The 15,640-nt window shown below is 29.9% G+C and overlaps 1 protein-coding gene across 1 annotated transcript in view; it reads right to left on the reverse strand.

Annotated features, from left to right (window-relative positions):
• Positions 1-681: 681 nt before the first annotated feature.
• Positions 682-15,640, reverse strand: part of LOC134681421 (homeobox protein cut-like 1) — an 81,729-nt gene continuing 66,770 nt past the window's right edge. Inside the window, exons 15-17 of the mRNA XM_063541043.1 lie at positions 13,164-14,253; positions 8,927-9,388; positions 682-7,464 (exon numbers count right to left, since the gene is read on the reverse strand). Coding sequence (XP_063397113.1) covers positions 6,476-7,464; positions 8,927-9,388; positions 13,164-14,253 — 2,541 coding nt within the window. The 3' untranslated portion in view covers positions 682-6,475. The remainder of the gene's footprint in view (positions 7,465-8,926; positions 9,389-13,163; positions 14,254-15,640) is intronic.

Genomic DNA, 15,640 nt, shown 5'->3' on the forward strand with positions numbered 1-15,640 from the left:
AATATATAATCTGTGTCATATGAACGTTTTATAAGTTCTTATTAAGTGTGGTTTTATAAAACATTTCTGTGAAATGAAGCAGATAAGTTTAAAGCTGTTAAAATAATATGCATATTACTTACAATTTGCTCACATACAAATATACACTCCTGCAAATGCTTCATGAATCGTTTAAATATCGTACAAATGTCTCTAATGTAAGATATTTATGACATTGTTTTAGTTCCCATATAAGAAAACTAAGGAGACCAGGACATTGCTTTCAGCTACTTTTCTACTCAAAAAGTCTTTTAACAAATGTGTTATCTCCCTTGATACACAGTACCAAAAAGAAGGTACAAAATGCCAAACTCTTTACAGAAGGTTGTTTTCGGTGAATAAAAACAACTGTAGAAACTTTCTATGTCGACATTTTTATAATATAATCAACAAAGAAGAGCTTTGCCAAATTTTTCAGTCTAACAGTCAATTGACAACATGCTATTAAGATTTTCCATGTCTCCCTTTTTTTTTTTAAAGTATTCAAAAGAAGTTAACTCCCTTTTTAAAAACATTCATAAGGATTCAAAGAAGTTATCTCTCCCTTCTTTCTTCACAATACATATCAGCAAATATTCAGGCAGTAAAAAGTAAATATCTTGATTATGTAAAATAGTTAAAATAAAATATTACAAAAATACAACTGCATAACAAAAAATTGTAGCATTAACAACTGACGTTGATGATTCGTGTTATAAAATGATTTGATGAGCTTAAATGTTGATTTCGTGCAACTGAACACATACATGTGCAAAAATACTTTTAAAGATATATGTATATTATATATTCAACAAATATATGTATTTATGTCAATTTTGTGTATTGACACAGAAAATAACACATGTGATATTCATGTGGTCTTTGTGTGCAGCAACCATTTTGTTTTATCAAAATATTTCAATAGATGCCATCTACCTTGAGGTATCTAATAAGTTTGTACAGAAGGTTATTGAGGATGTTTAAAAGTCCTTCACAGCAACTTAATGCTTTGAGTTGGATAGCAGGGAATACAATTGAACATTTCCAATTATGTAAATGCATTTAAAATTGATGCTAAACACAAATATAACTGTTTGATGCACCACACAAATATTATTTTTTTATGTACCACATAAACATAAATGTGATGTGGTACCAAAATATAACTGGTAGATGTTTGATTGGAAATTTATAGCAAAAAAGCCTAAAACATGAAGATGAATTATCAGTCCTATACAATTGCATTTTAATTCATTTTTCTTCAACCGAAATGAACTTTTTGTTACAATGATTACTGCTAACAAAGTCACACCGTAAAGTATAAGTATATCTTTATGATACATTTAACAACCATAAAAAGCCAGCTTTTCATTCAGATAGACATAAATAAACAATCTGCTAAAAACAGAAATGAGGGAAAATACACAAACTTTTCCTTGAATATTATTTTATCAATGTAGGAAAATAGGAAAATGCTGAAAATAATAATTATGCTGTTTCACTGTTGCACAAATATCTGGTTATAGAAATAAAGAAACTTTTCTGATTACAAACTAAACTTGTTTATTTTATTTTCACATTATGCAAAAAAGAAAATCTGCACTTAATCTATGTTTATAAAATGTAAGCTTAAGATATTGTTTTAATCTGATGTATCATGTTTTCTAATTTTGAGGCCTATATCTCAGATTAATTTTCTAAACTAAACCTAATCTAAACAATGTCTTTCTTAACTAAATAACAGTTTTGATTTTCAATTTTGACAACCAATATCATTTTTGGAGTATCGATTCAGATGATTGTCCAAAAATTCTATACAATCTACGCTGGATTTCAAATTTTGTTTTAAAGCTTTTGTCCATTTTTTAGGATTTATGAATAATTAAACAAAACAAAGAGTTAAAAACAAAAGTTTTTTCTTTGGAAATTCAATTTTAATATAAAATTAATAACTTTCTGAAAAAAATTAAGCTGTTACTTTGAAATAAAATTCATTTTCAATTTAATAAAGGAATAATATTACCTCGATTTTACTACCATTAAAACAAAGATTGCCATTTATTGCACAAGGAAATATTCATTGTAGAGAAAACAAGTAAAGCAATAGAGAAGTTAAACTGATTGAACACAATATACTGGATTGCACAGTGACTTGGATCAAATTTTGCAAATATAATTCTGAATATCAATTTATTTATATATGGTATTTTTCATTACAGAAATGTTACCTAATGTATTGTTAAATTTATTGTTATACAATGCAATTATACAAGTCATAAAATGGGGTAAAATATATTCTTATATGTAATTTTGTGTCATATAAACATTTCCGTGCAGTGAATATGTTTCCTCAATTATATATAGCACTGAATAAACAAAAAATTCTCTATTGTTAAAACTACGAACACAAAATAATTCAATATTGCACATAAAATCTGTACAAAAAATAATAATAATAAACAAAACTTAACAAAAATCATCAATTTTAGGCACTTTAAATGCTTCTATAGCTAAAACAAAAAATATAACTCAGCTTATTAAAGCAAAAAACAATCCTGTCGAGAACTGAAAAATCAGCTTATAACAACCTTCATCTGAAGAAGTTAATTATCCAAAGTGCACAGCACCATGTTAAACCTATGTAACAACGAATCATTGTATAAACAGAAATGGTTAAATATTTTTATGTCTTATGTATATTGGAAACTGGTGGAATTAGAAAATTGACATCAAATGAAGAATGGAAATATATGCTTGATGAACAAACCTGAATTCTCAATTAAAACAAATCTACATAATTTTGATAATTGAAATCTAGAATGGAAAACGTAGGTATGTCTATCTGTTCTGACTATTATCAAGTGAAGATATGTTTTAGAGTCTTTAAACAGCTTATATAATTAATAAATTTTATATTTTTTGAGTCAAACAAATGCATTTAGTCAGAAATATCAGGAAGTTTTAACTGTTTCCTAGTACTCATTATTTTGAAAAAAGTTATAGTGCTTTAAAGGTCCTCTGCAAAAAGCTCAAATTACGTAAGCCTAAATCAATGTAAAAATAGAAACAACAGGTATTCCACCATTCAAACATGTGATTGAAGCAAAATCAACAAAAATTTGTAGAATACACAATTTTGAATAAATGGAGCAATTGGATATAATATACAATCTGAACACATTATGTATCAATTTGTGTCAATCAAAATAATATAATAATACTTAAAATATATAATTGTTTTCTAAAGCTATAACTCTAAAAAGCATGATATATAAGAGAAGCCATATTTACAAGATTTTATGTTTTAATATTTGTTTACTTGTCCACATGGAGTTTAAAAATATTTTGATTGTATCTATTTTTAGCCATCAAGTTGTTACCCAGGTTTCTTGAATGAAAAATTGCATTTAAAATCTGTTAAAATGAGTGATATAAACTTCTTGTAAGTACAAGTTACATAATGTTGGTAAAAACACATTCCTTCCTCCCAAGATCAATTGATACTTGCAGCATCTTTCATAAATAAAATCTATACAGTCCTAAAATTGCAACAAAAATTTTATTCCAAAAAAGCCTTACCCCCATGAATAGCATGAAAAATCTTTATGTTGTTCTAATGAGTCAACATTCCCCTCACACTGAATTTTTTTTCGAATAATATAAAATTCCAAATCTCTCTTTGGCTAGTAGGATGGACATTCCTGTATATTTCAAATTAGTTGACTGAATCAAAGCCTTTATATAAAATCAAAACATATTTCAACTATCAAAAGCTTGTTTTAGGGATTTAATGTTCTTTTACATTTTCATGCATACTTTTATCCTCAAAATCTATTTTACCACAAAATAAATGCTATTAGACCAGTGGTAAACTTCCTTCAGTTTTAGTTTGGAACCCAGATTTGTTTTCTCTCAATCCATTTATAACTTTTGTACAACGGTATACTACTGTTGCCTTTATTCATACCTATTAACTTTTCAAAATATCTATGGAGGATTTTAAGTACAAGAGGACCAAATGCATCTCTTATACATATCATGGCTCTAAATCTAAGAAATGATATTCTGTCAAGCAATCTATTATTAAACTCCAGTTGGACAAACAGTAGTAGGGATGAGGGTGATTTTTGTAGTTAACTAAATTTATGTAAATTTATGTAAATTTAACAACTGTTTACTTGTTTTCTTGGCAGTGTAATCAACAACCAAATAAAATTGACAACCAAAAATATAAGACACAAATAAAATAAAAATACAAAAGCCTTGAGCATGTTTCTTTCAACCGTGATTTGGTATCATTACGATATAATATACTAATATCTTTTGTAGAATAATACTTCATTTTTTATATATCTTATTTATCTTTACTAACCTGCAAAATATAAAATTTCAAAATCTATCTTAACAACCATTTAATTCCACAATAAAATCTTAAAAGTTTATTTCATTTACATGAGTTATTCTATTGACCGGAAAAAAAACCATGCATTTCATTCTTTAATTTTTTTCTTGTAATGCCAACAATTTTGAATAATTTGGTGAAAATGATATAAATGCAATTAATACCTTTCTGTCTTTGACATTTAAGTTGAAAAATGTGATAAAATTTAACTTTAGGAATGTCAAGAATGAAATGAACTAAAGTTTAAGAGTTACATCCCCTTTTGAAAGGGAAATAACTCTATAAAAATAATGATCCTTGCTTTTCCTAATTTTGGTAACTGTTACTATCAAATTCAAAGCTTCTATTTGAAACTTATGCCTAAAAATTAATTATGAAACTAGCTTATCAGAAATTCTCTATGAATATGAAAGATATATTTAAAATAAAATGTTGAGAAAACTCTTTTTTATTTAACAGTTAGCTATCATCTTTCTTTGGTTCCAATAAAAAAAAAATCATAATTTTTCTGAGGAATTGCCTGTATAGTCCAATTCAAGATACTTAATCTTTAACAAATGAGTTAAAAGCTCACCATGCCTATTTACAGGTGTTTCAATGTTAGCTGAATCTCTTAATACTTATTCTTAAAATTTTGGCAATATATTATTTTTTAATAAATAAGTAATCATAGCTATTTTGGGATTTTGTATGAGAACAAATTAAACAAGGAACATAGATTATAAAAATAATAATAACACGCATAACAAAGCTTTCTTAATACAACCTAATAAATCGAACTATTTTTTTAAAATAGATAAAACTATATTTTAAATCTAATTTACCCTTTCTGAGCCTCATTTATTTTTTAAATTAAAATAGGCAAAATGTTGGAACAGACTTTTTAAAGTATTTTTTGGAATACTTGAATTTTGGATGACACTATATCTTAGTCAGTCCTTCTATTTTCTAAATGATTGAATTAATTCACAATATAAATATTCTTTCTTTGGGTTTTGATAGTAAAACTTGACAATATTTATGATAATTATGATAATGTCTTAAAAAAGTTCCCTCACATATCTTTAACAACTTCAGATTAAAATTTTTGAATTAGAAATATTTGATTTAACAGAAAACAGTATATATAAAGGTATATAAAAATATGGAGTAATGCGTCTTGATAATATAGCGAAGCAAGCACTTTTGTACACATTATAATTCTATATACATCTCGCTATGATCCATACAAATAACTGTCAGTCCATTTAGCACTTGTTTTCTAATCCAGAAAAGCTGTTGGCAACTTCAACTGCAAATATCCTGTGCGACCATCCACGGTTTTTCGTATACCAAATCTGTCAGCCTTTTTGATTTTTTTTACTTAAAGAGATCTGTTCTTACAGACTCCAGAAGCCAAAAGACACCATTGTGTAAACAAAGGTCACAGGTAGTCAAGGTTAAAGTTGCAATGGATTGTGGGTGGTCATTCAAAGTTCACATCTAGCTATTTCCAAATAAAATACAAATGTCCTTTGTCCTTTGGACAGGCATCCATTTTGTTTGCTTTCTATAGTCTATATCTATATCAACTGAAATGCAACTAATTGGGAAATAAGCTATTATTTCATTCATTCTATCAATAAACAAGGCGAATAACAAAGTGAACGAAAACAAATGATTCTTCCATGGCAACTAGAGATCTTTGGTTGAGATGATGTTTCTACTCTAATTTGTTGCCAAGCAACCAATGTCACATGATCTTTTGAAAATGATGAATATCAAATATATAAAATTGAACAATGAGAAAAATTCACAATAAAAATACATCAACAAGTTTTTAACATATATATGCCATAAAAATTCACAAATTTAACAACTGTAACTCACAATGTCAATGATTGACAAAAAAACGGAAAAACACATAAAAAATGTACTTTTTCATATAAAAATATAGAAGCTACCCTTTAAGGATAAAATACTGTTTTCCATGATTGTGTTTATAATTTGTGTCACAATTTCACAATAATATCATTTGTAGAAGGCAAAACATTAACTCTCCGAGTACATGTGCACTTAAAATTCCCACGTCCCAGCTGTCTGTGGGCTATGTTGTAAATTCTTCTTTAATTTTTCAATACTTGAAACATTGTCAAATTCGTCCCAGTCTTGAACAGGTGAATCTATCGCCTTTTGAAGTTTCACAATTTTGTTTAAATGCTGGCCATTTTGAGCTTTGTAGTTTCCCAACTCGTTTTCCTTTTCAACATCATCATCGTCCATTTCGACACCTTCGTCTTTGGAAACACAACTTTTTAACATGCCACCATACATATTATTTTTAGTTTTGTCCAGTTCTCTCCCTTCGGAAACGTATTTTGGATTTGACCTCTTGCGTTTGTTGACACCAGGGGATATATTCTGACAAGGTTCAATCAGACTTGGATTCTGATCTGCATCATTTGAATTCTCATCAATATCATTAAACACAGGATAGGATGGAGCATCTTCATCATCCAGATCATCGTGGGCTTCTTTGGTTTCTTCTTTGTCGGAGGATTGGCTACCAGATTCTTCTGAGCAGCCATTTTGTTGCTCACGAGACCTTTCCTGAGCAATTTTCTGCATGACAGCTGGCTCAAACTGTGGAAAAAGCCACTGATTATTTGGCTGGTTTCCATGGAAACTTGACGACATATGATTTGTGTCATCAGATAAGCTAGAAATATCACTATGCATTGAAATATCATCATTGGGTTCTGACTTTATATTTGGATTGCTGGAATTCCCATCTCCATAATTAGATCCAACCTGCATACTGCCAATATGCTGCTGTTGCTTAGCTCTCATACGATGATTATGGAACCAGTTTATAACCGTTTTGACACCTACATTGAGCTCTGAAGCTAAGGATTCTATTGTACCCTGGTTGGGGTAGGGATCCTGGTTGTAAGCAAGACGTAGTTTGTCTTTCTGTTCTTCAGTGAAGAACACACGAGGGCGTTTTGGCATGGAGGATGAATCATATGATCTTTCGTCTATACTACTTCTACGACGACGTTGAGCTACAAATGAAAAAATAAATTTAGTATTTCTTCCTTTACCAAATGCATGTTAGTTATGGCATGTGCTTATCATAAATCACATTATACACTGTAAATTCAGAAATTTTTGTAATGTTGGTATTATAGCAACAATATTTACTTAAATTATTTGCATGCATTACATGTATTCGTAGATTTTTTGCAATAATATCTATACACAAAAATTTCTGAATTTACAATATTAAATTTTTAACATTTTTGCAATCTAACTTAAATTAAGTGCAACCTTTCCGAAGCAATTTCTGGTGTTGGAACAAAACATTACAAATTCTTGTAAACATAAAAACTAGCAAAACTAGCAAAATCTTGTGTTTCCAATTGTTCGAATCTAGTGCTTTTCTTAACCATAATTAAAATACAGTGCAACCTTTCCGAAGCAATCTTTGGTGTTGGAACAAAACAGTACAAATTCTTGTACACATATAAAGTAGCAAAATCTGAAGTCTTAAAGTGATAAGGTTTACACAGGCTTCATTGTAGAACTAGCTTAAAATAACTACCGTATATATATGCAGAAATTTTCCCTTATTGTTGAAATTAAAGCATCTTAAGCTTTAAGTTTTAGGTAATATGTATCTTTTATTTCATAACTCAGAAACCTATCACATTTCTATTTGTATGTGAATGCCATTATATTTTGTAAAAATGGCCATATATAAATTTCTCAGATTATTTGAATATTAATGTGAATTCATTGGTGAAAATTTGCTTATTATTTTTTCTGATGAAAGAAAACTCTCTAAATTAACTCTTTTTCACCATTTAATCAATATATTTAATTTGTCTTTGATTTATAAAACTAAACACCAATGTTGAGTTTTCTGGCCATAGATGGTATTTAAATGTCTTCCAAAATGTATTTCTCATAGCAATACAAAATATCTAAAACTACAGACCAAAAGTGTTTGATTTGCATACATCAAATAAAACCAAAAACTATTCAATTTCAAATCTAAGAACTCATAATTGGTGTCTCATAAATTTTGTTTGTTTACTGTAGATTCATTAATATTTGTGCAATACCAATTTTTTAAGATTTCATATGAATAGATAAACCCCATTTTAATAAGTTCATGGAAGTACAAATCATCTTAAGACTAGTTTTCAGACTTTGGAAAAACCTAGGAATCCTCAATTCAGGAAATTTGGTATCCACAAAATAATAAATGAACCCACAGTATGCAATTTAAAGTAATCAACCTGAAAATACCTGACTTGTTGTTTTAATTCATTATTTTATCAAAGAATTCCTTGCAGGTTTTACTATAATTAATGATTTTTTAGAAATTTTTTGAATTTTTGAATTTTTTAGAAAAATTTAGAATTTTTTTAGAAAAATTTAGAATTTTTTTAGAAAATTTAAAATTTTGAATCAGAAATTTATATATGGTCATTAAGTACAATTACAAATTTCTAATTATACCTTTGACCTCATTCTGGTAATGTTTAAGTCTGTCTACATTATGAGGGTCACTCAACCATAAATGCATTTTTATGAAGGGTTCTCTCCCTTTAATACTAAGCATGTGCCACGGTTTTGGCTTTGACAATAATTCACTGACTGAGCCTTGTGAAAGACCAAGAACAGCCTCTCCAAACAATTTCTGACCCAAATTGTGAAACTGCAGCACATCTTTGATTCTTGATGTCAACTCAAGTGTGTCAATCTCTGATGTCATGGCGACCACTTCCAACATGGAGGATGGATATGAAAATGAGGCCCAGTTGTACGGATGATGATTCATAAATTGGTGGGCGGGATGTAGATGTTGGTGATGAAGATGGAGATTGTGTTGGTGGTTGAGAGGGCGGTGTTCAGTGGGAGCTTGGTGAATGGTGGAACTGGTTGCAGGAACATGATTGGTTGGCTTGTCACTAGGGGAAACTACCAAGGAGAAAAAAAATGTCTAAGGAAACGTGAAAACGGAAAAACAAACAAAAAATTATAACTAAAATTTGGATGCAAGTTTAGTATAAGGCCATTATAACTAGTATAAGTCATTCCAATATGAGCTAGAAGATTATATATGTATACTATATTAGGTTTTATAAAATTAAAAGCAGCACAGGCATTTTTTTAATACATTAGAGTTAAAATTTGGGGGGTTAAATTTGAAAGTGTTGGGTTTTGGTAAACATTTGATTTCTTAATATGTTATTCTGTAAAAGTTTTTATCCATATTTTAATAAAATCCCTAAATATATACTATTGAAACAAAACAAATTAGCTATATATTTAACGCAAATTTTACAAAATTGTTCAAAGGAAATACCTTTTTTTTAAATAGTGGTTAATATCTTCAAAAACATTTCAGTAGAAATAGTATTAATATTTTTGTTAACATTGATTTTAAAACTAAGGTTACCAAGGATAAATATCTTATCAATTTTTGTTTTAAATATTTTTTATTAAAATTATATATATATGGAAGTGTTTAAAGACCTTGACTGGTTATTCAGCCCTGGCACAGTCAGTATTAAAATTTACCTTTAACAATAGAACAAGTCAAAATGTCTGTTGTTATACAAAAACCATAGTTACAGGATAATCTTTGCACAATTATTTTCAATTGCAGATAGCTGCAAATGATTAGTCTATATCTTCACTGAAATTGTGAAAATTTAATGAATAAGACTTGTCATTTTAATGAAATACAAAAATATTTTCATCAATTCATAATCTTTAAACTTTGTTATTAAAGGGGAGATTATTCAGAAAATTTATTGTTTATTAAATTTCTCTATTTTGAAATATAGCAAAGAAAACAGGTTATCTGATTTCAATTTCCATTTTCTGAAATACAAAAAAAATGCAAATTTATTGTAGAAACCAGATTCATTCATTTAAAAGATATTTTTTCATAGTCAGTTCATAATCTGAAAACTTAAAATATTACTGGGAGAAAATTCAAAAAAATGATTTTTTTTATGGAATGTATGTTAAATTTTCCTATTTTGTAACCTAACAAGTGAGCAGGTTTGTGGCTCCCAATTTGTATTTTACATTTTTTGAAATGAAATTTCAATTGCTATCTTCTAATACTTTTAGTTTAAAATTCGACTGTATATTTTAGAAACACCAGTTTATTTTTTACAAAATCTGACAATTTTGAAAAAAAATCTAAAAGACCCATGCTTTTATGTTATTTATAAAAATAGCAAGAAAAGGACTTTTATTTATTGTTTTAATTTAGACTAAAAACTATCAACTTTAATAAAACTATGAACAGAGGTTCAATTTATCAAATCTTAGTTTAACTGGAGGATGTTTATAAATACCATTGAAATTTACTATCATCTAACCTTCTGCAAGCATGCATGGATGTTTTACAAATGTTTTAATACCAATCATTTGACAAATTGAAGTAGTTTCTATAGCTTATAATTGTTGGAAAGATGTGTAGTGAGTATATATGAAAAACCAAGGCGAGCAAACTAAAATAAACAGCTGAATAAAAACAAAAAGACTAAGGACAAATGAACTAGCACTATCTGGACAAGCCACAAATCATGTTAGATGCTGGATATATACAGTATATACAGAATATAGGCGTAACACATGTATGCTTCAAAATTATTTTACATCAGTAAGTATCTGATGAAAATAGGTCATTAGAATGAGGGACAGGTCAGGATGGAGAGTAAGACAAATGAGGAAAATAGAAACTATTACAAATCTCATTGATGCACTTTTGTTTTCTTTCGTATTTAGGAATGAAGAATTACCCTAATTGGTAATGTCCTCAGCCCCACCCCACCCTAACCCACTACCCCTCTTAAAAACGAAAATGATGTAAGAACTTTGAAAACTAGTCTTAGGTAATTTGGAATTCCTTGAAACTTTAGAAATGGCATGCAGTAAGCTATTTTAGTAAAATGTTCATACATGTACTTTGCATCTGAATTTATATATTACAGTAATATTTCATGTTGGAAGATTGGCAAGGATTTCCCACCCCTCCCCATTCTGTTTGATTCTGAAATCAAGTAAAATATCAGATGAAAACTAGTCTAGCCAACTTTTCCTCCTTTGCAAGTAGAAACACTCATGTCCCTCTTTTAAAAATAACATAAGATGGCCTACCCTCCTTTTCAAAGACCCCCTCTCCTGTTTATAGTTTGGCAGGTATAGAGAATACCTACCTGAAGCATACATTTGTAGATAGTTAAAATTAGACTGTAAGATATGTATATACAGATATAGAAGATGAGTTATTAGTACATAGTATGATATGATATATATATTGGGCAGCCATTTTGTTAATTTGTCAGGTTCAGCCAGATGTTTTAATCAATGGCAATTTTAATGAGTCTGCCATGCATCCATCCTCCATTTTGGTTAAATCCGGGTATATATGTATATATTTGAGATATATATATCAGCTACTATATAACTTGATCGCCATGCATCAATTTTTACAATTTGCATTAAATTTTTACGCTGTTTGTAGCTTTAAAAGCCATTCATCATAGAAATGCATTTATTAAACATGTTGTCATAAATTATATGAAATGTGCAAATAAGGTATTGAATAATTAGAAGCAAATAATAAGATTCAGCAAAAGTTGACTACATGAGGCAACTAATGACAAAATCTTACTTATTAATTTGCATTTCATTTGAATAATTTATTGGTACTGTGTGTCAAACTATATAAAGCAAGCCATTTGACTTTTAAAGTCTTATTTATCTCCAAACCGGAAAAAAACAATATAAAATAAGTTGATAATAATTATTTGCATTCAAATCTGCTTTAATTTATATTAAATATCTTTGTGAGTTCTTTTGTTTAGGCAAACCAAGTCAGCAACCCCCAAGAAGATGTCAGCTGACAGCATGAAAGTGCTACTTGTTTCCTACTTTTGATGGTTTGTACATCTGTAATTTTTTTGTCACCAGTTTCATCTAAATTATATCGGTACTTCAACTTTCATTAAAAATACTATTCTTTACAAGTAAGACACACAGTAGCCTTGTTTCAGAACAAATATAAATACATTGTACCATGGATTCATTATTATCGTGGTGTTACATATTGGTAAACCATGAAGACAATTACCTAAGTCCATGAAAATAGGTATTCCAAATAAATAATGAATCCACAGTATTTAATAAACAATAACAGATATATAACCTATTTGTAATACATTATACAATAATTTTTAAATATAATCCAAAAAGAGGCTTAAATTTATATGCTTCTTTTTCTCTTTTTCACTTTCACATGCACACAAATTGAGTTTAATGTAAATTTTTAAAAGGCATATGTTTTCTATCATTGATTTCGAATTCTTGAAATAGTGTAAACTTAATCATAAATTTGAATTAATTAGTGCCTGTTCCCTTTGAGCATCTAAATTCATTGTTTTTACATGAACAGATTGGAAACAAGTCAAAAATTGAGATGTAAAGCTTATTACACTATAATCAAATTATAATTTGCATGCGCATAATCTTAAGATTTTATTATCATGAATATGCATGAAACATTTGCCACTGGATGTAAATCAAAAACAACAATCAATCAATTTTAAGGTTGGTTTGAAGGTCAAATATGAAAGCTCAAAGAGAACAAGCAGTGTAAAAATGGAATTCTTAAAGTGCATCCTTACTGACAACAATATTTTATACAATGACGCCTTTCGTATTCGATTCTTACCTATTTCGTTTGGCTTTGGGATTGAGGCACTTCTCATCAGTTTTTCTGGTGGAATGTGGTACTGTGATGCTACAAGTTTTGGAATCGCTTCTGTGTCCTCTAAGAATATCTGCATTCTAATGAAGGGTTCTCTCCCCTTTTGTGTGAGCATGTGCCAAGGTTTTGGCCTAGCAAGCAGATCACTTACGCTCCCCTGAGAGAGCCCCAGAACACTTTCTCCAAACAATCTTTGGCTTATTGAGTACTGACTCAATGTTTCTTTGACCTGTTTGACCAAGTCATCAGTGTTTATAGTGGCGTAACTGTCAAACTGTTCTTGGGTAATAGCCGGTAGAACTGCTCGCAGTGGTTTAGCAGCCGCCATTCCCATGTGTGGCCTTGACATTAAGGAATTGGCGATATTCTGCATTCTTTGTAAAGGTGATACACACTCAGGGGCCGAATAAGGGGCAAACTGGTTGTTTTCAAAATTGTTAGGATGGCCATTGACCTTTGGCTGAACGACGAAAAAGGCACTACCAGATTGATGAGCAGTTTCTGTTGATGGTGATTTGTCTGAACCTCCCGATGTCGGTGTTGTAGGGGCTGAGCTGCCATGCTTACTCAAGTCGATTGGGCCATTGTTGTTGTTTATGGATAAATTCAATGTATCTTCTACTGTACTATCTGGGGGTTCCATTTTAATTGAATTCCTATCGGAATTCCTGTCGGGAGAGGATCTTGATCGTCTAATCTCTCCAGGTTCTGTCTGTTCTTGGATGTGAACTTTTCTTGCCATCTGTTGAAGTTCTCTCTGATACATTGAACTTGCTGCCATATTTCCTGCATTTTCTGCCGCTTGGGCTAACTTCATTAATTCTTGCCGATAAATTCTCTCAACCATTTCTCTAGAGTCTCTGCCATTACCATTAATGTTATTTCTAAGGCTACTTTCACTGTCCCTGCGACCAGTAGGGCTGAGATTGGAGTCTGACTGGCTGTAAGGTGTACCGGTCGGTGAGGCCAGAGGATGATGGTGGCCTGACATCATGGCTAATCGTGACATTTCTTGTTTATATATACTGCTGACCATTGCATGAGCAACTTGTTGCTGAAAGAGGAAAAAATATTCTTCATTTACATGATAGTCCATTTTAACTGGTGAAACTCATTTTAATAAATACTTAAAATAGACATAGGAAGATGTGGTGTGAGTGCCAATGAGACAACTCTCCATCCAAATAACAATTTATAAAAGTAAACCATTATAGGTCAATGTACGGCCATTAACACAGAGCCTTGGCTCACACCAAACAACAAGCTATAAAGGGCCCCAAATATTCTTAGGCATTGGTTTAAGTTGCAGTATATCTACATTTTTTTCATTTGTGCAAGTTTCTGTGATATTTCGGAAGTTGTTTTTGTTTAAGCATTAGCTTTGCTTCTGGATTTAAGCATCTAGAAGTTATATTAGTGAAAAATGGTCATATCAGGATGTTTACCCTGTGTTATCTTATGAGTTTATCCACAACACCATTCTTGGTCTTTCTTAATGTTAGAATGTTCTCACAACATCATACCACGTATCAAAGTTAAGATTATTTATAATTTTTTAAGGTAGCAATTGTGTATAGAATAATGTCTCACGCTTACTTTTATACCAAGTAAGGTGGTAAAGCGGGACATTTGTGTGATCAGGATCCAGGTTTGAATTTATATTTTTTTGTTTATTGTGTAAAAATATTTGATGTGCACTATTTCAAGAAATTTTGTTTCAAATATATTGTTTGGAATTGGTATTAAAATCTTTGATATTCAAATAATGTTATCAGAGTAATTTCAAACAGGGGATTTTAACGTAATATTACAGATGTACAGATGAAATGAATTTACTAAGGATTTAACAACACCTTTTCAGATTTTTAAAAGTTTAAACAGAAAACACCAAAACCTATATAACAAAATGTGAGTTCCTAAAAAAAAACGCATTAAAAAAAAGATCAATTTTTATGATAAACATTTTAAAAAAAATAACATTTCCCAGAAAATGTATAAAATAATGAGCAGAACTGAATATATTGTGCAAAGATAGTCAGGAAAGGATAAAATGAAGTTTTAAAAAAACAGAATAAACAAGTTAAACTACGAGCTACTGCTCACTGATGATACCCCTGCCTCATGTGGATAATTCTAAAAGTGTATAAATACGCAAGTGTTCCGTAAACAGGAAGTTGTCAAGTGATGAATCCGAAAATGCATCACACTGTATAGCAGACTTATATTAACGTTGAAACCAAATTTCAGAAATCTTTGCATTGTAGTTCCTGAGAACAATGTGACAAAAAATATTCATGGGACGGACAGACTGACTGACGGACAGACAGACAGACAGAGGTTAAACAGTATACCCCCCTTTTTCAAAGTGGGGGTATAATGATACATAAAATTTCAAATTATGAATAGACATGTAGGGTCTGTTTGGCAATACAAAAATAATG

This window comes from Mytilus trossulus, chromosome 8 (assembly GCF_036588685.1).
Source record: "Mytilus trossulus isolate FHL-02 chromosome 8, PNRI_Mtr1.1.1.hap1, whole genome shotgun sequence".
NCBI lineage: Eukaryota > Metazoa > Mollusca > Bivalvia > Mytilida > Mytilidae > Mytilus > Mytilus trossulus.